Source organism: Cicer arietinum, chromosome 1, assembly GCF_000331145.2.
Source record: "Cicer arietinum cultivar CDC Frontier isolate Library 1 chromosome 1, Cicar.CDCFrontier_v2.0, whole genome shotgun sequence".
Lineage (NCBI taxonomy): Eukaryota > Viridiplantae > Streptophyta > Magnoliopsida > Fabales > Fabaceae > Cicer > Cicer arietinum.
The window spans coordinates 42,623,196-42,650,868 of NC_021160.2; the positions used below are offsets into that span (position 1 = coordinate 42,623,196).

General features: G+C 30.7%; 2 protein-coding genes across 3 annotated transcripts; one reads left to right on the top strand and one right to left on the bottom strand.

Moving 5' to 3' along the window:
* The first annotated feature begins 6,932 nt into the window (after positions 1-6,932).
* LOC101507012 (uncharacterized) lies at positions 6,933-11,265 on the top strand. Its single transcript, XM_004488796.4, has 7 exons — positions 6,933-7,073; positions 8,735-8,847; positions 8,989-9,051; positions 9,178-9,225; positions 9,359-9,412; positions 10,909-10,963; positions 11,056-11,265. Exons 2-7 carry the CDS (start codon positions 8,758-8,760, stop codon positions 11,100-11,102), a joined length of 357 nt encoding a protein of 118 aa, XP_004488853.1. The 5' UTR covers positions 6,933-7,073; positions 8,735-8,757; the 3' UTR covers positions 11,103-11,265.
* Positions 11,266-19,543: 8,278 nt separating this feature from the next.
* On the bottom strand, positions 19,544-26,790 carry LOC101507337 (uncharacterized). 2 transcript variants are annotated; one of them, XM_004488797.4, is made up of 7 exons: positions 26,561-26,789; positions 26,237-26,429; positions 25,980-26,100; positions 24,250-24,584; positions 22,394-24,137; positions 21,883-22,133; positions 19,544-19,930 (listed from the first exon to the last, which is right to left on the bottom strand). In XM_004488797.4, the coding sequence occupies exons 1-7, from the start codon at positions 26,632-26,634 to the stop codon at positions 19,859-19,861; spliced, it is 2,790 nt and encodes a 929-aa protein (XP_004488854.1). In that variant the 5' UTR covers positions 26,635-26,789; the 3' UTR covers positions 19,544-19,858. The 2 variants fall into 2 exon arrangements, with proteins under 2 accessions (XP_004488854.1, XP_004488855.1); XM_004488798.4 differs by lacking the exon at positions 19,544-19,930 and adding an exon at positions 20,134-21,067 and having other exon boundaries at positions 26,561-26,790.
* Between the last annotated feature and the right edge of the window lie 883 nt (positions 26,791-27,673).

Sequence of the window (27,673 nt, forward strand, 5' to 3'; positions counted from 1 at the left end):
AAAATTTCATAGTTCATTGCCTATCCCTAAGGGATTGGATAGAGTAAGCATTTTGTAGAAGAAAACTGGAATGGATTGCTGAGATCAAAACTATAGAAGGAATGGCTAGCAGCCTAGCAACACTCAGAACAAGATTTGCAGTACCATATGAAAGATAGATGAGTCATGATGAAAAAGCCTTGTGATTAATTATTAGAGCCAAGGTTGCCAACTTTCTTTACCACATTTCATATCATAAATATATTTATACACTAAGCTATTAAAAGTGAAAAAACCTTGGTTTCTATGAGTTTCTCACATTGCTCATATGGTCCTTTGAGGTTTTTAGAATTGAGCATGAAGCTGGTTGACATTGATATGTGGCCTATTGTATCATTGTTCTTATATTAGGATTTAGAAAATGCTATTTTCAATGGTTACTAAGGATTACTTTTGGTCCTTTGTACATACATGCCTAGTAATAAAAGAATTGTCATTTGGCTTCAAATTTGGTCATCAGCATTCATTTTAGAGTTATGTTCTAAATTCTAATCCTTTGGATTTGAAGAGTTCTTTATATTTAGAGAAACTTTGAACTTCTGTATAATATAATTTTCTTATTTCATTTTTCCTTTATTTAGTTATTCTGTTGTTGGTGGATTCAAAGTCAGAAAATGAAATATTAAGATGCTTTATGCTGACTATTTTTTATTTTTTTTATTTAATATTTATACGGGATTATTGTGAATGGCAGAAGATATTTGAAATAATGCTCTTTTAGAAAAACCAACACAATTTTTGCCATGAATGTTCATATTTTATGGATATCTATCTCTTTAAAAATAGAATTTTTATTTGATAAGATTATATTTATTTCTTGAGCTTCAAGTGATAATAAGTTATTTGAATTTATCTTATAGGTCAAACTAATTTTTTTAGTATACATGAATAAAATTGATATTTCTCATTTTACAATTTCTTGTTATAAAGTTAAGTCTACATGGTATAGTATAGTAAGAAAAAGAAATTTGTACCAACACCTAACCTTGAATTGATTAAATTGATTCATGGGCCCCAAAGAAGTCAATTCATGAGTAATTGAGGAGGGGAGTTAGTTTTTCAACCTTACATTTATTTATAAATAGCAACATATTTTTGAAATCGTGCTTGTAGATAACATAATTTGTCTAGGAGTGTTTTGTATACATATGAAGAGTCAATAATCAGGTCCACTTCGTATATTTGGTTAAATGAACACGTTCAGAGGTACACATTTAAAAGTATATCTCTTTATTAAGAGGGTAAGAAAGTTGTTTTTCTCGAATATGTATGTATCTTATCCTGTGTAAATACCAATAGAGTTTTAACATGTTTGGGCCTGTTATTGTTGTTGAGGTGTGGCCCAAATATCATTGTATAAAAGCGATTCTACTTGCCACCCCCATCCCTACATTTTTAGTAAAAGTACAAATATACTCTTTTGATACTAAAAATTGACTACTCGAAATACCTTCATTCTTCTCAAAATTTTGGAACATTGAAAAAGTAAATTTGAGATAGCTACGGATTTTCAATATACCAAAATGTTTGGTATACAAAACTATATACTGCCTATTTTGAGATGAAAATGTTTGGTATATAAATTTTTTTCAAAACTATATCCTACGTTTATAATATCGAATATTTGTTTTTAAAAAAGTCAGTATTCAAATGTATGTATCGAAGATTTTGAAACTAAAAAAACTGGAATGTTAATACTATACTAAATATTTTGATTTTGAAATTTTTAGTATATAAAATAAGATATCGAATTTGTTTTCTAAAAAAGTCAACCCATTTTATCAAATTTTCATTTTACAAATATTTTAGTTTAATTTTTTGTATTCATATTAATTGTTGTATTTTTATTTTTATTTTTGTTACAATGTTGGATATATGAACATTTTCCAACCATCTATAATGAGGGGGACTCTGGACTTGTTCCTATTGGGCGTCCTTGTTCTTCTCGGTGGACTAATAAACATACATTATCCGGTGGAATTGTAGAATATCAACATATGTTGGATACACCGACAATTGATGATGTCATAAGCACACCTTATAAGGATCATAGTCACACCCATCCCTTTAATGTGTTATTGTTGTTCAGTGGTTATTTTCGATGGTGTGACATGGTTGTGAAGTATTTGTCGGATAGGTGTCTTCGTTGGTTTGGATATATATAGAATATTCCACCTTCACCTCTTACTCATCCACCACCTAATGTAGACTAAGCATTTGTGAGCAGACATGTGAGCATTTCTTATGTCATCCAAACACACAACAGTTCCAACAACTTACCTAAGTGAGTGTGTCAAGGGATATATAGAATGATTATTATAGGGTCTCATACCCTCGTCTCATTCTTGGTCCGCCTCCAACTTCTGCACATTTAACTTCCGACACTGAAAGGAGGTTTCATATAATTATTGATTGTTTGGTGAATAGTTTGAATTATCTTAATTCAGATGGTCCAACTTATGATCTTGTTTCTCATGCACTATGCTTGGACCTCTTAAATAGTTTAAGATTTTTTTATTGCAGACTTGTTATCAGACTTATGCTTAACTTTTGTTTGTAATTGTTATTTAATCTTTGATAGATTTATTTATTCGACTTATTTATCACTTTTAATTACGACAACTTATTTATTAAGTTGGACGACAACTTACACAATAGTAGTTTTTACATACAAATAATTTGACCACTCCGTAGATTTTATACAATAGTAGTTTTTACATCATGAAAAATCTGGATCTAAATATTTCTAATGTTATTGGCGTGTTGTGTATATTGTTTCCCATGCTTTAGCATCATCACAATAAAAATACGACCAATCCCATGCGACCGATGATAACGAAGACTTCAATTTTTCCTACAACATTTTAAATTTATTACCATCATGAAAAATATTCTTAAAGGGAAGAAAATCAATTTATTACCTGCACCAATGATTATTGTTGACAAATTCAATGGTTATGAGACGATGACGAGAAGTAAGTGCTCCAGGTGAACCCATTAATGGAAATAAAGTTAAATTCAATGTATTTGATAACGACACGAGAACAATGTTATAAACATAAACTATCACGTATCTCATTTATGGAATGGTCAAATATTTATCATCCTCTTGATTCCCCAAATTAGTTATCAACAAATAGCCCCTTATTTCCAGAACTCGTCTCTTGAATAATGAAGAATACAAACTAATGTGTGTATTAACTTCCCTGTTCAATTGTTGACAAAACTATGACTCTTCTGTCCAACCAAGTAACGCTTAAATAGTCCGAAAACCACAATTTTGATATGCTTAACATTAACTACATACTTAATGTATGGATGAATAAATGGATGAAATTGATTTAAATTTTTTATAGATTATTTCTTTCCTGATTGCTGAGATGGTTGTTTTCTTGACTTCTGAGATGATTTTTTACATAACTTTTGAGATGATTGATTTGTTGAGCCTCGAGCCATGTCAACATGCTCAAAAAATGAGAGATTGCGATAGACGTCATATTCCTCTCACTTCTTTCTCTTTTTAACTTCACTTTTAATTTTAATTTTATCAGGTGGTGGTCACGTAGAAGTTGTATATGGAAATTCAAGTTTATATACTTTACTCATCAATGTCACTTTTTTAATAACATTTAGTGATTGAAACCGTTTCCACAATACATTCATCCCAATTGACATCTCCAACTTTGATGTAGACTTTTCTTCAAGATTAGCCTCCATAGATAGTTTCCTCCAATGAATATGAACTTTGTCCAATGGGATACGTATACATTTGATCTTATAATATGACAAGTCACAAGCACATGGTAATCTATGTGTTGTTCTTATTGCTCAACAACATGTCGCTTTGTTAGTGTCAACCAATTTAACTTTCAAATATTCTTTCAGAATGTGTTGTATACCTACTCTAGATACAAACTCGTGCAATCTCCTCAAAATTGGATTATTATGTATGTGCTCCACGCGATTGATACTTTTCTAAAACAATGTTGTAACATTACCCAATTGTGATTTCAACATGTTGTTCACATCGTTTCAACTCACACACAAGTCTCCTTTACTATCTTGCAACATATTATTCGGCTTTATACACAAATAAAAACACCTAAAAGTTTTTTTAAAAAAATAAACAACTAATTTTTTTTTTAAAATACATTAAATTAGAAATTTTGCAGTTTATTACTTGTTGGTTGTTGTGTTTCGTAAATGCATGACACAATTCTTCAAAACCACAACAAACTTTTCTTTGAAATGAGTTAACGATGTATCTTTAACATAGTCAAAAAAGATGATAATATCAACACATACTAGATCAAAGTGTTGCAAATGTCGCTGATAATCCATCATTCTAGAAGTATAAATAATCTTATTCCATAAATTTATTATTGACTCTTGTATTTCCTTCAACACACATTGCTTGCATTTAGCTCCAACATTTTTGATAACATGAAAGTGACATAACAAATTCATCGATGGTGGAAATATTGCCTCAAGCGCATTCATTATGCCAAGGTCTTTATGAGTCAAAATCACTTTTTAAAATTAAGCTCTCTTTCAAGAATAATTTTTTTGACTTCTCTAATGTCCAACAAAAGTTATATTGCTTCTCATATTCCAAATAAGCAACTTCTACAAAATATGTTAAGTCTATTGAGATGACGCCGTTTCTAGCAATAATATCTTGTATTTGTTAGTTTTGTATGTATTGTCCATGATCAATACATTAGGAAACAAATTCAACAACTTGCTCAAATCAAGATGAGTCCAAAAAATGTCTCTCACAACATCTGAGTTTTCAAGTGTTCTATACCAACACACATACTTCTCATCTATTAATTTCAATAATTGTTTCATCTCATGTCTAGGACCATTTAAATTAGATTGATACACACTTTTTGGAATATAAATCTTAGTGACACATGTGAGATTGTTCTTGTTTCGGACATTTCTCGTCTTCGATTAATTGTCCCAAATATGTATGACCTTTTAAAGTAGCTACTAATTGATGATTGTGAAATCCAACACTAACACAAACTATTCATTCGTCTACAACTTTCAATAGTACCGCTCTTAACTTAAATGAACATTTATGCATTGTGGAAGTTGTTAATGCTAATGATTTTGGTTCTTTCATATACCTTCCAACATTTTCACGATCCAAAATTAATTTTGTACTCTTTCTTCTTTGTCCTATTTCAGAATTTGATCTTATAATAACAATAATTTCATTTTGTTTTCCAATTGATTTTGTCCAATACAACACATCGCCGTATGTAGAAAATATCAACAATAATATATATTAAAAACAATATTAATCGTAGTATATTCTATATAATAACAAAAATAAATATCATTTTATATATAATAAATGTTTCAATAAAATCTGTCGAGGAATCCGATGCATCATACATATCAAATTCAATGTTATTCATATTGGTAGTATTTAAACTATAGGTTGTAGTTTTCATGTTGAAACACATTGAACATGGTTTCACAATAACTCCAAATGCACTATTAACGATTGTAAATTCAAGATATTAAATTTTTGATTAAATTATATATATAGTATTTTAACGTAATTTCAGTTAACATTTGAGTTATTTAGCTTTTTTTTCTTTGATTTGATCTTTTATTTTAATTTTAAGTGACAATTTAATATTTTATGTTTTAAAATGTCAACAATGTTAAAAAAACATCAAGATTTTCAAACAAAACCCATAAAGTTAATTATCATCTTCAATATAATGCAAATTTCATCAAATCCATAACTCAAATATTCAAATAAACTCATATTTTCATCTCCAATAACATCAAATAAAGAATGAAAATATAAGTTTATTTAAAGATTTAAGTTATAAATTTGATTAAATTTGCATCTTATTGAAGATGCTAATGAATTTTATGGGATTTTGTTTGAAAATTTTGATGATTGTTTTTGAATTTTTGTAAAAAAAGGACAATATTATTGACATTTTAAAACATAAAATATCAAATTGTCACTTAAAATTAAAATAAAGGATCAATTCAAAAAAAAAAAAAGACCAAAATGTTAACTCAAATTAAGTTAAAGGACCGCTTATATGTAATTTAACCTAAATTTTTACAGAAAAATCAAATATATATATATATATATATATATATTACCAGCAACAATAATTATATGGGTAAATAAATATTGAGTTGAATTTGATTCAATTTATTCTTATAAAATCAAAATTTAATCAAAATTGATAAATAATATGTTGGTTTAGTTTAGTTTAATTTGGTAAACAAATTTATAAAATTTAGAAATTTATTTAAAAAAGTTTTAATAAAATTGGGTTTTTTTTTCAAATACTATACTTCTTACACTATTGAAACAAGTACACAAACTACAAACAAAAATAATATATAATAATTAAAAAACATATAAATACAATGTATTTTTAAGATACTACTTTTAATAAAGAATGAAGTAAAAATAATAATTAAATATAATAATTTCATTCGAGTTTTAAATGATGTGGTTTAAATTACTTAAAATCGGTACTTCAATCAATAGTTTTTTTTTTTTTTTTAATAAGATAATATAGTTTAAGTTTGATTCAGTTAACAATCGATCATAAAAAAAAAGAAACTAAACTAATAACATATTAGATTTAAATTATACTTTCATATTGAGAAATTTGTATTGTCAATAAATTATATATCACTTCAGAAGTAGTTATAATTAAGTCAATTATATTTATTAATTCAATAATTATTATTAATTGAGAATTTATAAAATTTTATTACTAATGATCGGTGATGTATAAAAAGACTATTATTATTAACAATAAATGTAAATAAATAAAGCTGCAATTTTGCAATAAAAAAACAAAATGAAAGAAACAAATAAAAAAATAAAAAATGTAATAAACCATGGGATCTGAGACTGAGACAAAACACAAAGAGGAGAGAGAGAGAGAGAGGAAATAGATAGAGAGATAAAGTTGAAGTTCAACACCGACCGGACTTTCGGTGCTCCGCTGATCACCGTTGTGGCTCCCACCTCTCCGGTCAGTTCTTACTTCGATCTTCTTCTTCCTTCAACTTGATCTTCATTTTTCACTTTCAATGCTCTTTTTCTTTTCTTCCACCCCATTATCAACTTTCTCTCTCTTTTTTTTTCTTTCATTTATTATTTTTTAAATTTTCATTTTTTTGGGTTTTGGTCAATACCTATATGTCAAGTTAGAGATTTAGCTTCAATGATTTTGACCCCATAAAGCGAAGAAGCTTTAGAGTTTTTTGTTTTGTTGGGTTCAGCTTCAAAAATCTTTGATATTTTTTTTAATGCTAAGTTGTGTGTTCCTATGCTTGTAACTTGGTTGATTTGATGGGTTTTGCTACTTTATTGTATAGATTTAATGAATCTTATGTTTTTGACTTTTTGTGCTTGTGCCCAATTAGTTTTTTTTACATATTGGAGGACCACATAATCATGTTCTTCTTTTTCACCCTTGCTTAATTGAATTTCAAATTTGTAATATTAGCTTTTGTTTTACTCAATTTAGCATTTGTCATAAGTGATTTTGGATAATTGATTTGGTTATAATTGAGCTTGAAGTGAAGTGATTTATCTTTTTACTCTAAAAGAAAGTTTGATGTAAAACTTAGCTTGAGTTTATCAATCTGATGCAAAAGCTATTTTTTTTTTATCACCTTCAGTCGAAGTGATTTCGACATAAAATCACTCATTTGTATTTTTACTTGAATGACGCTTGACAGAAAAAATCAGTTCTTATAGTTTTTACCGTATGACCAAACATAAACTTGGTAGATCACTTGTAAGCAAGATAACATTTCTTCGAGGTAGTGCTGTTCATTGGAAAGTCCTTTACTTTTTATTAGGATAGTTCTGTATTTTTTGCCCCCATAATGTGAATAGTTGACATCGTGGCACAAAGTTTGGCGAAATGAAATGATAGGAAAATCATTAGCATGTTCGTTTAAGCTTTCGTTGGACAAATTTTACATTTCGGAGGTACTTTTGCTTGAAGCTAGAATTTAGAGCATCCACTAAATTTTGAGAAGTCTCAAACAGGGTTTCAGTGGAAGCAAGTGCATTGAGGTGCATTTTTTTTTCTGATTGCTTCTATTGGAAACTAAAACAAACAGCTGGAACTTTTACTTGTACAGTTTCTTAGTAAACTTGGATTGATTTCTCTTATTTCTTTTTCTTTATATTGAGTGATTACATTTAGATGATGGCACAGTATTATTTTCCAAAAGATTCATCTGATCTCCATGTAGGCAGTAAGAACTTTGTTGACTCTAAAATTTCCAGCCAACGTTTCTGTTTGTTGTTTCTCTTTTGCCCAGCAAACCAAAATTCTGATTAGATTTTTAAGGGCATGAATTAATTTACGTAATTTCTGCAGTATCCATTATATAACCGATCTCTTGCAAGGTTTTTAGGATTTTGAATTTGTTTGAGCGTCTATTTGTTCGTTGTACTGCCCATACTGGTCTTTGTTTTTGTCGAGATGTGTGGTTTCTTCATGTTTATCTATTTTGTCTTCATTGCTAGATTTTGATGTTTTCATCACTTTGATTTCTGAAGAGCTATCTAAATTTTAATTGTTGCTACTTGCTAGAGTCTAGAACTTATTCACAAACGTTGTAGTTTGTGCTGTTGAGAATTTTCTGCTAACATGGCCTGTTGTTGCATCTGCAGTATTTTACGCTCTAAAGGACCACATGTCTAACATAGAGGCTGACAAAGAAATCGGACAGATGGATTTGGATGCGTCTGAGGGGTCAGTTAACATGCCATCGTCCCAAAAGCAGGTTGTTTTTAGATCTCACTTTCTTGTGTGCTTAAATCAAAAATTGAATTTGACTTCGGATGAGATATTCTCTTCACTATGGAGTTGTTACTGCCAATTGATTTTCTTTATTTTGTGACTCACAAGTTTATAAACCTTGTAGGAGGAAACTTTAAAGAAAAAATATGGAGGAATTGTGCCCAAAAAGCCACCACTTATTTCTAAGGTACGTGCATGCAGATTTCTGTGTGCGCATTTGTTTGTAATGAAGTATATAAAATCAAGATGGTCAATATTGCATGTATATACTTGGTGATAGAATTGCTCATTTGACATTTAAATTTTGTGCCAGGACCATGAGCGTGCTTACTTTGATTCTGCCGATTGGGCATTGGGAAAGGTACTTCTAGAAAACACACTTTTGTAATAGTTGCTTATATTGAACCAATGTTGTTAAATAGCGGCTATAATGAACAAACATATATTTTGTAATGAATTATCTCACATTCTTTCTGTGTCCTCGCGTGAAACAGCAAGGCGGTGAGAAGCCAAAGGGACCACTTGAGGCTCTTCGGCCTAAACTACAGGTATTTAATTTAACCAATATTCGAATATCTGATTTATTTACGGAAATGTTACTTTCTATGGCTTGATAGTAATTGTTCTGCTGGGTGAATTGCTTTCAACTATTTTTCTAAATAGTGAACTCATTTCTAGTTTTAGATTAACTATGCGAAAAAGCTTACAAATATTTTGTGTGCCTGTTTGATAAACCGTTTGATGATGCTTCCACTGATCAAGTTTATTACAAATTTTAGTAGCATAATAGTTATACAATTGGAGGATTAAATTTTGATGACAACTTTTGGTCATGGAATTGGGACTAGCACTTGTTATACATCAGTTTTTGTGAACCACTTTGCACTCAATTAAAATGAATTGGCCGTATGATTGATAAATAATTTGAAGTACACAAAGTCTATATGGTGACGGTGCTTTCCTTATTCACTATCTTTTTATTTTTACTATCACAAGAGATGTTGATCCGTAGCATCCACCATTTCCCCTTCGACGTAGTTACTAAAAAGGGAAAGCTTCAAATCTTTCCATCCAACATTCTTAGTTGAACACAGTTGAGGGCCTGTTTGTTTGAAGTTTTCTTTGAAAAAAGTACTTTTTTCTTATTAAAAATAACAATTTTATGATGAGTTGTTGTTAAATAACCGCTATTGCATAGCGGGATTTGGGAAAAACGCTATAAAATCCAATATGCTATGAGGGTTCTGCTACCACCACAATAGCAGCAGCTACTTGTAGCGACGATAGTGGAAAAAATAATTTTTGTTTGTAATGATAACACTAAAAAAAAAGTATGTGACCACTTTAAAAAAATTTAAAAAGAATAACTGAAGAGTTGTTGAGGATTGACTCTAGTTAGCTCCTTCTCATGTAACAAAACTACATTTTTCGGTTTCATTTTCCTTTTATTCCTCAATTTTTTTTATTTCTCCCTTTCTTTCACCTCTTTTTCTCTGTTTTATTTTTGTTTATTTCCTTTCTTTTATTTTTATTCCTTATTCTCTTCTATGTTTTTTTCATTTTCTTTAATCTAACTTCCTCTATTTTTTTCAAATCATTTCCTTTCCGCTCTCTTCCCCTATTTAATTTATTTCTTTTTTGGTTTCTCTGTGACTCTATCAGCTGTGTTTTTTTTATTGTTTCAACCCTTTGAGCTAACATTATGACACTTTTTTTTTTAATTTATGTTTATGCAGCTTCTTTTATCTGTCTGCAGCATTATTTTATTAATATATAATTGATTTATTTCTACTGCTATTCGGCTTCTACTATTTTCCCACAACGCTATTCGCTATTTGTCATAATAGATTTTTCGCTATTTTTCGCAATCTACATAATTATGTTTCAAATGGCATTTCTTAGAGGCTTGAAAGAGTAACTTACAAAAAAAAGAGCTATATCATGTGAAATTTATCGCAACGCACCTTTAATATAATCATATTTATACCTTCTATTTTAATGCAATGTGCTTGACAAAGTTCTGGTTGGCTTTTCTGTTTTTCAGCCAACACAGCAGCAAACACGGTACCGGAAATCTCCTTACGCTCCTTCGGGCGAAGGTATGTTTTATTTTCATGGCTTGCTTTTCATGACAATGCCTTTTTCAGCATCTTCACAATGAACTAACTAAATTCTCATTTTATTTTTATAGAAGGTGGAAGTATTCCATCTGAGGATGCAGCTTCTTCCAATGAGTAAGCAGCAATCAATGTTTTGATGATGTGCTGAATATTATTGTTCTGATAATAACTTTTTGTTGTTTTCAACAATAAAATAGAAGTTTATTATTATATGTATTCATGTTAGCACAAGACAAATTATTTGACCTGCAGCTATATGCTGTAGACACTTCTTGTGATTATGATTTTACTCTTCTTCCCCCTCCCTTCATGTCTCTTTTATTTGGTAGTTGTTTGTGTTAACCCTCCAGTTTAGTAACTGCACCCTTCCCTGATCTAAAACTAAGTAAAGATTTAAGAATGCAACAATGATGATTCAAAATGAGGGTGTGAATGAAATCAAAACAGAAATTGTGTATGTGACCCCAATGTGTCACCAACTTGGAAGTATGAAAAAGTTAATATGTGGTTCAATGTCAAGTAATTGAAAGGAAATTAGTAATTAATTGATGTTATTGCATTAAATGCACTTGGTTAACTACATATTAACCCTTTAAAATCAGCATTAGGGACATTATTGAATTAACTAGAGGTTTAAGTTTTTTTGGATAGTTAATACATTGATTATTGCAAATGAAATAATCAAAGAAATCGCCCTTTTTCTCTCTTAAATATTGACATGCCCTTTTTCTCTTTCAAATTTAAAATTAAATTTAATTCAAATTAATTTAAAAGAGGACTTTGAACCTTGAGGAAGATGCCAAAAAATTTACCTATATGTTCCCAAAAGTGAAAATTTATTTTGAGGAAACGTCAATTTAATTCCATCCTAGTAGTCTTTATGTTTTGTAAAAAAAAAAACGTACAGAAAAAAAATAATTTATCAACAAGGGAAAATTAATTAATTGTATTTACAAATCTCATAAAGTAACATCTGAACTGTGATAACATTAATGGATAACACGATTCATGGGTATGGTTATGAATATTTTGAATGTTATTTAGCGTTTATATATTTTTTGGAAGGATCTTTTTGTAATTATATATGACATGAGAAACAAAATTAAAAGTGATTTCAAATTATAAGATTAATTAGAAAGAAAATGATTTTGTAAAGACTAAAATTAAAGTATTCCTAAATTATAGAGACTAAAAGTATATTTAAGATTATTGTAATTGTAAAGTAGATTTAAATATATGATTCATCTTTACAAATATGTTTTTTTTTGTGTGTGTGTTTTAGTCTTATATGTTTTTTGTTTGATTTTTGTCATTGTAAATATTTTTTGTTTTATTTTTTTCATTCCACTTTCATTTTAGTCTCATCAAAATTAATTTTTATTGAAATTGGTCCCTATAATTTCTTATATCTCTAATAACTGGGAGACAAAAATTAAATATATTGTAGTGATTCATTTTAATAAAATTCAAATTCACTTTTATAAAATAAATACAATTTTTAGTTCCTACAAAATTATATGCATGCAGTTTTAGTCTATGCTCTTAAGTTAACATATAGTTTTGAATGAATTTTTTTAGATATATTTGCAATATTATAAAAAGTCCCTTTACATAAAATAAACTCAATTCAATTTTTATGTCTATATTTTCGTCACTTTTATCTTTAATTTTTTATATTTAAAAATTCATATTTAATTCATCTCAAGTTAAAAAATTCTAAATTTTGTGGATGGACTTTTTATAATGTTCTAAACATACTAACCAAATATCATTAATTTTTTGAATTGAAGAATAATTAAACACATTTTATTTCAAAAGGGACTAAAACTATTTGTTGGCTAATTTTATAAAAATTAAAAATTAAAATTTTTATTTTACAGACTAACATGAAAGTATTAAAATTTTATATGCTCTAAAAACTTATTTAACTTTCTCTTAAAAATAAAATAAAAACTAATTTAGCCCTAGTTTATAATATATTAGAAACCAATGGCTTGGTGGTTAAGCACATGCCCCTTCACCCTCGATTATGGTTTTTAATCCAAAGGATGCAACTTTTGACATTAAGTTCTAGAGACATATTTTGGCAATTCTTTCACACGCTTCCTTCAAATCACCGACTACAAATAAATAGTTTCGTTGAATCATTTAATTTTATTTCACTTGAATACTATGACATGAAAAAATAAATAATTTTCATTAACTATTGGTGAAAAATAGTGTTTGTATATTGCATTCATTTAAATTATTCCTCGTATTAGTGGAATTAGGATCGATCACGTCATTCGTAAAATTGAGTTTCAAACATCTAAACTATCTCACATATATATATATATATATATATATATATATATATATATATATATATATATTAAGGTTATTATATAAAGTTATTTCTCTTTTGTTTATGTTAGTCCTAACCCTGGTTTTATGTTAGATGTCTGAAAAGAAATTTGTGACTTGTCATCAACTATAACTAGCTCTTGGTGTATTTATGAGGAAAATTTTTAAAACTTTTTTCAAAATTCATCCTCAAGAGCGAAACAAACTACTAGCCATGGATCAGGCAAACACACAATTCATATAAGGTTCATGTGTTTACCTCATGAAGCGTCGAGGAGGATACAAATCACTAACACCACGATCTCGTAGTGTCTCTACTTACTCAACGTAAATGGTTGCCTCATAAATGTGTCGATGCTAGTTGACGGCTACAATAAGAATATTTATAGAGTTAGAGTAAAATAAAACACAACATATTATACATATAGTGCTCTTTCTACTATTGGTTGCTCTAGTGCGTCTTATACACTATAAGCCTATTCCATTTATTTAATTCAATAATAATTTAGATAAATATTTATTTTTCGATTAAATTGTTCTATTGTATGATCTTGCATGGTCCCATTTAATTAACCATAATATTAATATTAAAATGATATTAAATATTATAAACAATGAACGACATCTAGCAATACATCATTGCTACTTAATTAATGAGAAAATCGATTATACGATTTTAATCTTACCGAGACCACTATTTATCGTGCAGTAACTATCTCTTCATTCAAATGTCTTAATTGAACACAAGACGTAAAATATGTCATCCTCGTTAGGTCCAATCATTTGTTTCTCCATTCACGAATATATGTGCAATCACTAATGAACTCAATATCTTATATTGGTCCATTTCGACGTGACCATATATTTCACGTATCACTTTATTAAGAGGTCCAAGACATAAATCATGTTATGCAGGAGGGACGAATCATATCTACGTCACTCATAGTCCTCTATATGGTTTATTGTAAACTCAACAACTATCGTTATGAATATTTTGTTACAGGCAATGTTTGATGGTATTAAAATATATAACTTTTCAAGTAGGGACCGTAATGACTTCAAGTCAAATGACCACTCACTATGATTGTATGAATCAAAGAACCTCTGCATTTGTCTTTGTTAATTGTATTGAGGATTGCAATCTAACTGAACTTGACTTTTCTAGTCATCCTTTCACCTGGATGCGAGGCTAACAGCAAGAGAGACTTGGCAGGATTCTTTGTAATACCTTGTGGCAGAAACTCTTCTCGAATAGTTCAGTTATTCATCTCCTGATACCCTTTTCTGATCATCGTGACCTTTGGCTTCAGTTGCGTAATGATCAACTTAATCCCCAACAAAACTACTTTAAATTTTTTGGTGCATGGATTGAACATCCTTACTTTGATAATCAGGTTAGGCATCATTGGATTAACTTAAACGACTGGTCCTCTAATATCACAAATCTAACTTCTACTTTGTACTTTTGGAATCATCATACATTTGGTAATATCTTTGTACTTAAAAAGCATGTTCTTAAAAGACTGGAAGATATTATCCAAACTCTTATAAGTGGTACAAACCAGCACCTAGTTGAGATAAGACAGGAGCTCTAGAAGGAGTATAACTCCTTAGTTAGAGTTGAGGAAAGCTATTGGTTCCAACAATCTAGATGCAAATGGATCCAACAAATAGATTTTAATACTAGATCCAACCTATAACATCTTGTAATGTGAGCTATAAAATTATTTCTAAAACCATTGCTTAAAGACTCATAAGAATTATGCCTCATAAATCTATACGAGTTAATCAACTTAGACATGTAATATGAGGTGTAAAATTATTTCTAAAATCATTGCTTAGAGACTCGGAAATATTATGCCTCATGTGGTATCCCATAATCAAAGTAGTTTTATTCCATAACGATCTACTTATGATAGCATTTTAGTGTTTAAGAAATCATCTATACCTTTTCTCATCTACATGGTAATGAGTTTGAGGTGAGAGTTGAAAAAAAGAATAAAGATATCTATTTTACTAATGGATGGTATTCAATGCACGATTTCTACCATTGGGGTTGGATAGCTATCTTCTCCCAGTCAATATGTCAGTGAAATAATGGATAAACTTTGAAAATGTATATGGGAAAGAAAAAAAAGTTTATTAATCTGTTTATTTTGAATATTATATAATGATAAATATTTTATAGTTATAGTTATAGTTATTATAACTTACATTGTTAAACAATTGATTTGTAAAAGAAAAATGATTGTCCTTTATCCATCCTTCCAACTTAACACTTAAATAATGCACCAAAATAAATCTTAACACTAAAATGCCACTAATGTATTTGAAGTCCACCTTTAAAATTCTATAATGTTTCAGATAATATATTATAAATACAACTCTTATATAATTTGTGTTGTATCCATCACTAATTCAACTGTTTCATATTATAAAGGTTTGGATTTGTCATATCAATGTGTAAAGAAATATTAATTTTCTTTTTGAAACATTATGAATTCATATGTAGCCCATGGATTATAATTGATAACATCATGTCATTAATAATCTGGCTAACACCCAAAAATACTAAACTCAAAATAATACATTGGAAAAGTCTAATTCTAATCATTTATATCAAGGTGACTTATCTACTTTGTAAATTTCAACTAAAAAACCAATGAAATTATTGTCAAATTACGATCTCTTTAATAAAAGTTCCTAATTGATCAAAACTTACATTTAATAAAATCATGGGGAATGTGAATTAATTCGGGTTGTACACATCTGTAATATTGTGCTGTGGTAATAATCTCGATATTGATACTACTCTTTCATATGTCATTTAACCAAAATGCATAGTTACTTTTTATTGGTAAGTGTCATATGAGTTTATCAATGTCATTTTGCATGTTTTTCTTACATAATTATCCATTTAAGATGCCTTTAATAAGGTTATTAATTCCCAATAATAAAACATTTTGTTTAGAAAAAGTTTAGGCTATCATCATCTAACGTCTTTAAAGAGATTGTTAATTTTTAAGAAATAGTTCGTTTATCAAGAGTTTAATATATCAATCATATAATGGCTTTAATGAGTTGTTAATTACCAATGATAAAAAATTTGGTTTATCAAGACTTTAGTTTATCAAACATATAAAGTCTTTTAACAAGGGGGTTGTCATTGACACCTTCTTACTCGAGAATTTCATTCAAATTTTAACGAAAACAATTTTGTTTAATGCTTTAACTTGTCATTGACTATTATGTTTTCATATTGTCAATTATTATTGATATCAAAAAAGGGGTTCAAATATATTGATAGTTGATTATCAAAGTTAAGAGAAAAAAAAAAACCACTTATAATCTTAGTTTATAAAAAAGTGTTTCAAATCTTAAGAAATAAAATTTTGTAAAAATTGTGTTCATTATACAAATTTGTATTTTGTTTTAAAATTAATAGATTAAAATAATTTTTTTTCCAATACCTTTTATTTGTATTGTGTTCGTAATTGACATGTACATTGCACGTATATACGTCTAGTTGCTAATGAATGCACGGAGGTTTCTGAGTTTGATAATTCAAATATTACTTACTCATTTCTTCAAAAATTGTTACTCATTTAATTGAAAGTTATGGGATTTTTTCAAATAACCTAATTTAAAAAAATAAATATATTAGTATATCCATTTTCAAAAACATACTAGTATAAAATCTATGCTCGTATTTTCACATTATCAAGTAAAGTCTTTTATTTATAAGAGATCTTGTTTTGAAAAGTAATTTAGTAAATGAGATTAATCGTCTAAAGAGCGACTTTAATTAGTTTTTGTTTTTTATTTTATATTATACTTAAATTTATAGAACGTCGTTATTTGAAATGTTTTGTTTTTTTATTTCTCTTTTATTTTATTATATAAAACATAAATAAAATAAAAAGACTAAAATGCAGTTTTAATTTCTCTATTTTAATAAATCTGTAATTTTGGTCACTCATTCTTTTCCCACAATTTTGCTCCTATATTTTAAAAAATGTAGACATTTGATCTCATCTTAATTTGAACTTCAATTTAATGATGTGGAATAACTTAATTGATGTGTAGAAAAACTTGTACGAGGATGTAAAAAAATTATAAGGAGGTGGAATTTAAATTTAATTCTAAATTACTTAATATTACTTTAATACTTTCAAAAGAAAAAATAAATGCTTTTTTTTATTTCTTTTCTTTGCTTTAAAATATTTTTTAAAATAAAAAATTAATATTTTTTCATCTACAATACACTATAAAAATTCTCAACTTTACCAAAAATACAATTTTGTCCTTCATAAATTTAACGTTTGTAAAAATTTTAGGGTCACAATTGTAAATTACTCTCGCTTTCTGCATATAACTCAACTTCTTCAAATTTTTGTCATTTTAAAATATTTCTAATTTACACACTGCAGCACCAACATTTCTGCAAATCAAACAGATTCATAGAGAACAAAATCAAACAGATTCATGGAGAAGAAAATCAAAGAGATTCAAAAAGAAGAAAATCGCAAATGGTACAGAATAAAGAAGGGGTTGCCACAATCTGTGATACAAGTCTGGTCAAGGTTTGTAACTTCCTTATTCAAAATCATTCTAATTTTCAGTTATTTCTTTTATAGACATTTACATATGTTATCTCTCTTTCGTTTATCAAATAGACTACAGGGAGTTTAACCACCACCACTAAAAAGGTAACTCACCTTCTTTGTATTCCTTTGCATTTTTTATTTATTTTTTGTTTGTACTTCTAAATGCTATTTGTTTGGTCTTTAATTTTTTTTCTTTAAAACATTATTTCTTAGTTCTTTAAATTATTCTTGGTAACCCATCTCATTTCATATTCCTTTGTATTTTTTTAGAGTTTTTATTTGTACTTCTAAATGTTATTACAAACTGAAATTGCATCTTCAACTCTTTAGATTTTCTTGACTCTTTAAGTTCTAAATCTTTTACATTTCATCTTCAGAGATATATTACAATCTAAATTACATTATTAATTTTTAATTTATGTTTATATAATTTGTATTGGTTCACATACAAGAGATGCAACACCATTGAATGACACTAACACCTCAAAGAAAACTTGAAAAATAGTAGTTAAGATCACAAATTACTTCACTATTGTTAGTAAAAATGGGAATGTGCACGATGAAGTTATTTTGATGGATCAACATGTCTACATTTTAACTTTTTCTTTATGTTTGGTTAACAAATATCTTCATTCTATTGATTAGTATCTCATTTTATAAATTATTTATTATTAAAAAGCTGATCAAATACATGTTGTTATACGACAAAATTATTCTATTATATACTGTGGAGTTTTTTTTTTTTTTATCTTAATATACTGTGGAGTTTAATTGCGCAGAAAAACAGTTCAAAAGTCAAAGACCAACTGATAACTTTAATGCTCTAAATTTTTTTTTTTTCGTGAAGAACCGATTGAACTTGGTGTTGGTAATGGTAAGTCCAAAGTCTCATTATGGTGTTCATAATCGTAATCCTAAGTTTGTAACCTTTTTCACTTAGTTATGTACTAGTACCTCACTATGGAGTGTACTTGCATAGAAAATCAGTTCAGAAGCCAAAGACACTGATGGAGAATAGCTCACATTGAATCGGTCTAGTGACTAAAAAAGAGCCAAGAGCCAAACATTTGGATCATAGGTCACAATGATTAGAAATGGTTGGATTTTAAATAAGTTGCATGATTATTGAATATAATCGAGCCTCCTAGTAGTTCTCATAAAAAAATTAACACTTAGGGGGAGTAAAGTGGAATAATTGTATGACAATTATTCAATTGGTTTTGATTTTAATTTGAAAACAATTCTCAGTATGCTTGATATATAGGAGATTATGGATTGTATTGTATGGTTCACAATTATTCAATGAACATTTAATCTAATGCTTGATATTTTTAGGAGATTATGGATATATTTTTTAAAGGAAAATTACTGACAAATGAGCAATAATCTGATTCTCAACAACAATAGAGGACAATTATAGAGCATGTATGTAATGTATGTAATTTTTTGAGTACGTTATAATTTTTTTTACTATGTCACTACTTTTTGGATTTATTATAATTATAAATTAGTATAATATTTTGTACCCTCTAGGTCAGGGTCCTGATCCACCACTGGGCTCCAAAATATAACACAACACCCAATAACCCCTTTCAGGCAAGACTATATATTGAAATTGCAATAATGAAATTACTGAATCACTCGCTATCATTTTCCATCATCCAATATCAATTTCTATATGTCAATACAGCTTTTGATCCAATGGTACTTTTATTAAACTAGTAAAAACCAAATCAAAATCCAATAGAATAACCGAAAATATTATGGCAACAAAACTGATATTAAAAAAAAAAAAAAAAGAGAGAGAGAGATTGGACAGACATTCAATTAAAAACATAATAACACTAATTGGGATATGGGAGTAATACTCATTCTGGAGAAACAGCTCGCCTGAAATGAAACTTCTGACAACTTTCTGGAGGTCTTAGTTTCTTCCTCGGTTTCTTACATAGGAGTTGCGCGCTAACAATTTCTGGCTGGAAGTGAACCAGTCACCCTGCAAGAAACATAAGCAAGAATGTTCACACCCAACAGCAATATATAATCTAATATATGCTGCACCATTAAACTGCAAGCCTCGTTATAATTGGTTTTCTTTAAAGATGACATTGATAGCCTTTTCTAGTTTCAACTACAATACATCTGAAGAAACTGCAAATTATGTGTTACATAGAAAAAACCAAATTCCAAGCCAACAAATAAATAAATAATTATATATACTTAAATACTGCAAAAGGTGGCACCACCAGGTACATATGTCATTTTACATTGAGTATGTTAGACAATAGAAAATGCCAATTAGCACGCTTATGGAGACATTCATTGGTTATAATCCAACACCTTAGATATACGGGCGAAGTGTTTGCCCAACTCTAACTCATAAGGTCCTAAAATTCAGAATTCCCAAGAGAGGTTCACAGCTCACCAAAAGATAGATTACCTCTGTTGTCAAATAGCCACTATAGCATAGCAAAATTTGAACAATCGTTATTGCTCCGCAATACGCTATTTTGTACAAAAAGTGTTATCAAATAGTTGTTATTGCTGCACTATAGCACTGTAGCGTAGCAAAATTTGAACAAACCTCTATTTTCTGTGATCCACAATTGACAACACTGGACTACCTATTAGAGTAGCAGATTTAGTCCTACTGTGTAATATGAAAGCTTAGTTCAACTGGCAATTGTTGAGCAGTAGGATTCAGCTGGGATCGCGAGCAACATCGAAAAACATGGATCGGATGATCCACGGCCATCCTTGCCAAGACTGATTCTAGTTCAGATTTTGCATTGCGGTTTGCTAGAAACCTATGCCCCCTTCTCAAAGAACTCCCTTACGATCTCTACACTCACAGCAGACTACCTCTCCCCTTTCTTTCAACTACATGTGAACCTGCTAACATTGGGCGGCCCTTTCCATATCACCCCAGCTAGCCAGTGCAAACATCAATTAAGCACATTATGTTTGGGAATAACAAGATTGACTTCTACTTTCTTGGTTACAGTCTTCACTTTCCAGCTCCATTCTAATCCTTGTCATTGGATGCATACATTCTTGGCAACTATGGGACAGGATTCAAAATCAAACAGGTCCAATCGTACAACAGTTGTGCATTGCATTGTGCAACACCAAGCTAGGAAATCAATCAGATCAAAGTCATTAGATTCACTGCTGAGTTAGTTGCACAGTAAGTTAGCTTCTAAAAGCTTCTGTATAATAGTTACAGTGTCAGTCATGAGAAAATAAGTTCGAGACTTAGAGTCAGTGCTCAGCTTCTGTCTCTATATAAATATGATGTACCAGAACCTGTCTCAATAATACTCAGTTTTTTTTTCTCTCTAAAATTCAGATTACCAAATTCTCTCTACTCTCAACTCATAATGCAAGCTGAGAAGCAAAGAATACTGCCTCTTTCAGCTGAAATTTACATTTTTGTATTAAGTATTAGTTTTTTATTGAGTGTACATCTTAGCCATACATCATCACATTCATTTGGATTCTTTTTGGTAGGTATATATCTTTTACCTATTTGCTAAGATTTATTTGTTTTCATACTCACTTTGGCTACAGTGGTCCACATATACTTTTAGCCTTTCACTAGTTTATAAATTTATAAGAATCCTAATAGTATATTTAACAAGTGAAAAATGTATTAACTTAATTATATTTTCTAAGTGTTGCATCATTGTTTATTACATCTGTTGGCTGTGCTATCTCCTTACTATTTATAGAATGACTTGTTTACACGTTTTATTGTTCCTTCTTACATCTGTTGTCAGTGCTAATTCTTTACATTCAATAGAATAAAGTCTATATCTTGTAAAAACATTTTTATCACAATTCAAAGAACAGTGTTTGAAAACAAGGAATACAGAAAATAGCAAAATGAAAATAAAGTGCTCAACTTTTAATCAGGAATAAAATGACACGGAGAAAACCAGAACAAACCTTGCACATGGATGCTGCCGACTCAGATTCCAGAGTTTGCACTGGAAGATGCCCAAGTGACTGGAAAGAATCCAGGGCTTCCAAAGTCAGCTGCCAACCACAAAGAGCGGCACTAGCCACATCAGAAGTGGAACAAGGACTATCATAGCCAGCAGCCGCAACATCTCCATTCACCCAAGGACAGTAGTCATTATGTAATTTGATTGGATCAAATTCAATGCGTTCACTACTGTTGTCTCTGTAAGGAGTCCCTGATCATTAGAACCAAGCCCAATAGTTAATGCACAATAAACAGCTGTCAGAATATCCTAGCAGACTATGGTGTACACATTTTCTTAGACTAAATAAATTAATCAGCATAATATGAAATTATTCATAACTCAGAACAGCTTATACTAGTCACATTCAGCATCATGGTGAATAATAAGATGAGAAGGGAAGAACATGTATGTTAAAGGTTAATAAAGAAAGAACTGTATCAAACTCAAAAAGAAAATATCATCAGACGTACCCATAGCACTGGCATCTCGTTGGCCTGATTCATAATAGGCACTATCACCATTATAAGATGCCTTCCCAGTCTGAGTAACTTCTTCCTTGGACAACTCATAGGCAGAACATACAACAGCATTGCAAGAAAGGGACGGATGAGCACCATTTTCAAGGCCTGGCATCTCCATGCTACAACTGGTCTTTTCACCGCTTTCAACAGACTCAACCTTGGTTGAAACTACAGTTTTTGAGCCACTATCAGCCCTTGCTGTAGACTGAGATATCACAGCCTGACTATCCCCTTGAGGATCTTCTCGACTCGTTTCCGCTGGCACAAAATTACCAATGTGTCCATGATGTGGCGCAACTACACTAGCTTGGCCTTGATTTTCAATCACTTCAGCAACTGGCTCAACATCTCCCAAACTATCACCTCGATGAACTGAGACATCAGTCCCATGGATTTCAGCCTCGTGACTTGCACCCATGCCAACACTTCCACCACTAATACCAAAACTAGGACCATCCCGAGCCTGTGCAGTCAATGTCTCTGTGTTCAAAACTTCCCCACATGCATTTGAACTGCTAAGACCTGTTTCCCCTCCAGCTCTTTCTAAAGGTGGTTGGATACAAGCACTCTGTTGTGCTTGATAGCTGCTATTCAACTCTGATGTTTCATTCAAATCAACAGAAGGGAAATTGACATCATTAACATCTCGGGGAGAATTTTCAACACTTTCCATTGATTCATCATCTGAGTGGTGATAAACCATATTCATCGCAATAACAGAAGATGCATGAGTTGAGTCTCTGGCAGATGGCATGTTGTTAACATGATCCTTTTCTGGGTTCAACTGATTAACTGTGTTTTCCTCTGCTTCTGTTTGAATATCCATTGAATAGCTGGGTACAGCGCCAGAATTATTTCTTATTGAAAACTGGAGTGTTTCCAAACGATTAGTATCACGGGAACGCTTTGATGGGCCAGCTGAAAACTGTTGACCACCAGTGATTTCATTATTATCACGGTCAACTACAGTTCTTTCAGCACTATCAGCCTGTTGCATGCTTAGTGGTGGCTTGTCAGCTCTGGTTGCACCATCATCTAACCTGCGCTTGCGTACATTGGGGCCTTGTGATTCATAAGAAGCTTCAAGATCACCAACATCACTTCCAGAAGGCCGCCTATTCCTTAAACTTCTTCCTTCACCAGCATATTGCACATAATCTAAGGTCGAAGTCACATTTGTTAGAGAACGACATGACCCACTAGCTATTTTAAGATTTAAATCCAAACCTTTGCTGGATACCAATTGTCTTCTATCAGATGTTGTCGCCTCATCGCGGTCTCCAGTCCTCTCTTTCTCAACACCGTCAGCAGCAGCACTAGCTGCACTTATTCCCCGTGTTGATGCTATTTTCTTGCTCGTCTGAGGGGTATCAGTCCCACAGGGAGCCAAATGAACTGGACGAGGGACAGTCAAGAAATCCCATACTCTGACTGTGGCTCCACATAAGCTACAATCTAATAAAGGTGATCTAGATTCACAATTAAATTCTGAACCCAGTACATCATTATCCCCAGTATCTTTCCTGGACGAAGTTGAAAACTCCTTCTTGCTTGGAGCAGGATCTGGTGCAGAGCCTTTGGCTAGATCAGAGTTGTAACCATTTTTAGCAGATTCAGCCGAATGTTCTTCACAGTCAAGCACATTAGGAAGCCACCGTGGCTCCCATCCACAGAGACTTATAAGCTTCTGAGCCTATTGAAGTGGTACATTAATATGTAAGGATGGAAATAATAACAACAAAGACCTTGGAATATACACTTAAAATAAATAATTGAGATAAATGATGTATCTGATAAAACCTTACATAAGAGTATGAATGAGGAGCCTGTTCTCCAGTAAAACTGGTTTCTGCTCTGAAGTCCAATTCTCCAGCTGTCTGAATTTGCAGGTGAGCAATAAAACTATCAATTTGATGGCCATGGGTAACCCGCATCTTCTCAACTGCAGACGAAGATATAATGGGAAGAGAGTAGAACTGCAAAAGTCCATCACTCCGGTCCTTAAAACCTCCAATAAGAGCTGAAGGTGAAGTAGAAGGGAACTGCACCAAGCTTTCTGGACAGCTATTACCTCTCCAAGGACAGTTGATTTTGTGCTTGCTATCAAGCTGTTTAGAAAGTTCTTCACTGGAAGCATCAGCTTTTCCAAAATCCAAATATATGAGAAAAAAACAATCAAGGCCCGGACAGCAGCAACAAATCAAGTGGTATAAAAGTCAAGATAAGGGGACTAGTGATGTAGAACCAAAACATAAGAATAGAAATCGTTTACAAAAAAGAGCCAACGATGATAAAATATTCTTTTGTTAAATACTAACTAGATCAATAGGTTTAAAATACTCATCGTGGAAAGCGAATTTGGATTCACAGCTGTCAAAGTAAATCACACAATCACGCATACGGACATCAGGGACCGTACAATTAAGATCAGACGGTCCAAAAAAATACATATTCTAATTTTTAGTTTGAAATTTAAAATACCGATCTTAAATCTAGACCGTCTGATCAAGATCGGACAGTCTCCGATGTCTGACTGCGGGATACCCCTGACTGCAAGGAACCCAAATCTGTGGAAAGCATAACTTAGCAAAAATCTGTTAAAATTAAAAACTACTAATAATTTGATCCAGTTAGCATTCTAATGCAGAATAGACAACCCAGTAAACTTGTAGAAAAGTAGTGCGACAGAATCAACAAGACATGTAGAATTTGACCCATTATTGCAATGATTGAAAGGTACAAAATAAATCAGATTGATTTCATGATCAAAAGTACTGTGATATTTTTTTGTTTCTCCTCTTCTTCTTTCCCTGTCTCTTAGTTATAGGTTTTGAATCAATAGTTAACCTTTTCTTCCATCTCTATATCATGTATGAATCGATATTCTTCCATTCCAATTCCTCCCCAATAATACCTCTCAAGGAAAATCCCAAATCCAATATGTTAGTTTATGCTTTACCACTATCTTACGAAAATTAAGCATTTAAGCTATAGTGTCAAATTTGAATCCCCAAGAAGAGATAAGTTTTGGGTAAAGTAGGATTACGTTGATTTGAGCTAAAAACTAAAACTAGTGCACTGTAAGTAATTAAGGAAAGTGCCTTGCCATAGAGCCCAAACAAGAAACGAACATAAACAGTTATATCACCTCTCATCTATGAGTATGACTGGATTGACTTATTTGAACTTATCTGTTGGCATAAGTACTTGTAAGAGTGTTTCAAAGAGCTTATAGGATCAGCTTATGACGACATATTTATAAGTTGTTTTCAGCTTATTTTCAATCTTCAAGATAGCTTATGAAAACAGCTTATATGAAAACAATTTGACTTTATTGTATCTTTTGTTATATAAATAGCTTATACGTAAGCACTTATATAATAAACACTTATGCTATAAGAGATTAATAGTTGTTTATCCAGACTAGGCCATATATATCACATACACAACAGAATTGGATCGAAACCTAGAGGAACCAGCAATTCACACAGCAAGAAAAAAGAAAAAACCATTATAGTAATACTAATAGCCTCACCTTCAACAGAAGAAGCTGAGGGCAATGCAAAATCTAACTGAGCACCACATAACTCACACTCAATCTTAGTAACATCAACATTCACCCACCCTCTCTTTGCACAAGCCAATGAGCCAGCAACCTGCAAAATTGACCAAACCTAAATTACAATTTTCCCTAATTTCACTACAATTTCTTAACCTAATTACCTAAACACAATATTCACTTCTAAAAAAAACATTAAATCATTGGAGAAAAACGAGAGGAATGAAGCGAACCTTCGGCAATTTCCCGGCGAGCTTGAACGTGGAAAGACGGCGTAGCAAATCGCAACGTTCCCAAGGTCTACATGAAGGATTGGAAACACCTCGCAATGCCGAACCGGTGACCATATACGAATCCGCGCTTGATTTATCACGCCGTCCACCTTCTCCGGTGGCGTCGCACGCCGGCGACGACGCTCCGGCAGAGCTGAGAACATAAAAATAGGGGAAATTAACGACAGAATTGAGGAGAATGAAGAATTCGAAATTGAATTGCGAAGAAGGTTAATAGAAAAGGTAGAGAGAGAAACCCTAGAGAGAGAGAGAGAGGAAATTAACCTAGCAGCAGGAGTTGGAGGAGAAGAAGCAGAGGGTGGTTTGGGATTCGCAGAGGTTACACCGTCTTCGTTCATCTTTAATTTAATAATAATTAATTCAATTTGGATGATTCTCTTCTCTTCTTTTCTCTTCTCTACTATGCTTCTTCTAACATTCTATGCAAATACTGCTGGGTTGCCTAGGCGTGACCAACCTGTTTTTCTCGTTTCTTGTATCGTATGTTTTCGCAGATTTTCCACAGAGACAAAAAAAATAAAAAATAATTGTTTATTTGTGAAGGAAAAACAAAATTTAATGTATTTACTTTTTATTTTGACAGATACTTTTTAAACCATTTTATTAATCTTCCATAATATTAATAAAGGAAATTGGCTATTTCAATAATAAAAAAGTTGGCTATTTTGGTGTGGTTTATTTCACTATCATTTTTATCTTCAACGGTTTTTTTCTTTTAAAATTTTCAATTGCATCTATTATTTTAATAGTAATTTCTTGATTAAGAGACTCAATTATTTATTAATTTTATTAATTATTGATATTGTACATCTTTATAAAACAATTTATTCATTTTTATTCTAATGGTTCAATCTTTAAATTTGTATGATGAGTCTCATAATGTAGTTCACATATCATTATTTCATTTATTTATATTTAATTTTTATTTAAATTTAAATATTAATTGAGGTATTTTTAATTAATGAATAAACTATTAAATTAGTTTTTGACCACGTAAATCGCCCTCAAGTATATCTCGTTATTAATATTTGATAACAATTTTTGTCTCTATTAAATATTTTTCAGTTAAGTCTATATAATTTAACGATATTAATTATGTTAACTTAACGCATTAATCACTATTTAAGGTCAAATAAATCTTTATTTTTATCAAAATAATATTTATCTTTACTCAAATTTTATCAAAATAAGACCTAAACAAATAAACAAGATCATTCAAGGTAATATACAACCAACCACCTTAAACCCCAAAAACGCTTTCTAATTAGATGAAGATAATGTTGTCTTACTATAATTATAACTTTTAACTCAAATAAAAAAAAAATTAGAATATTATAGTAATATTGGAGCCGTAGTCAAATATCATGAGCTCGTTGC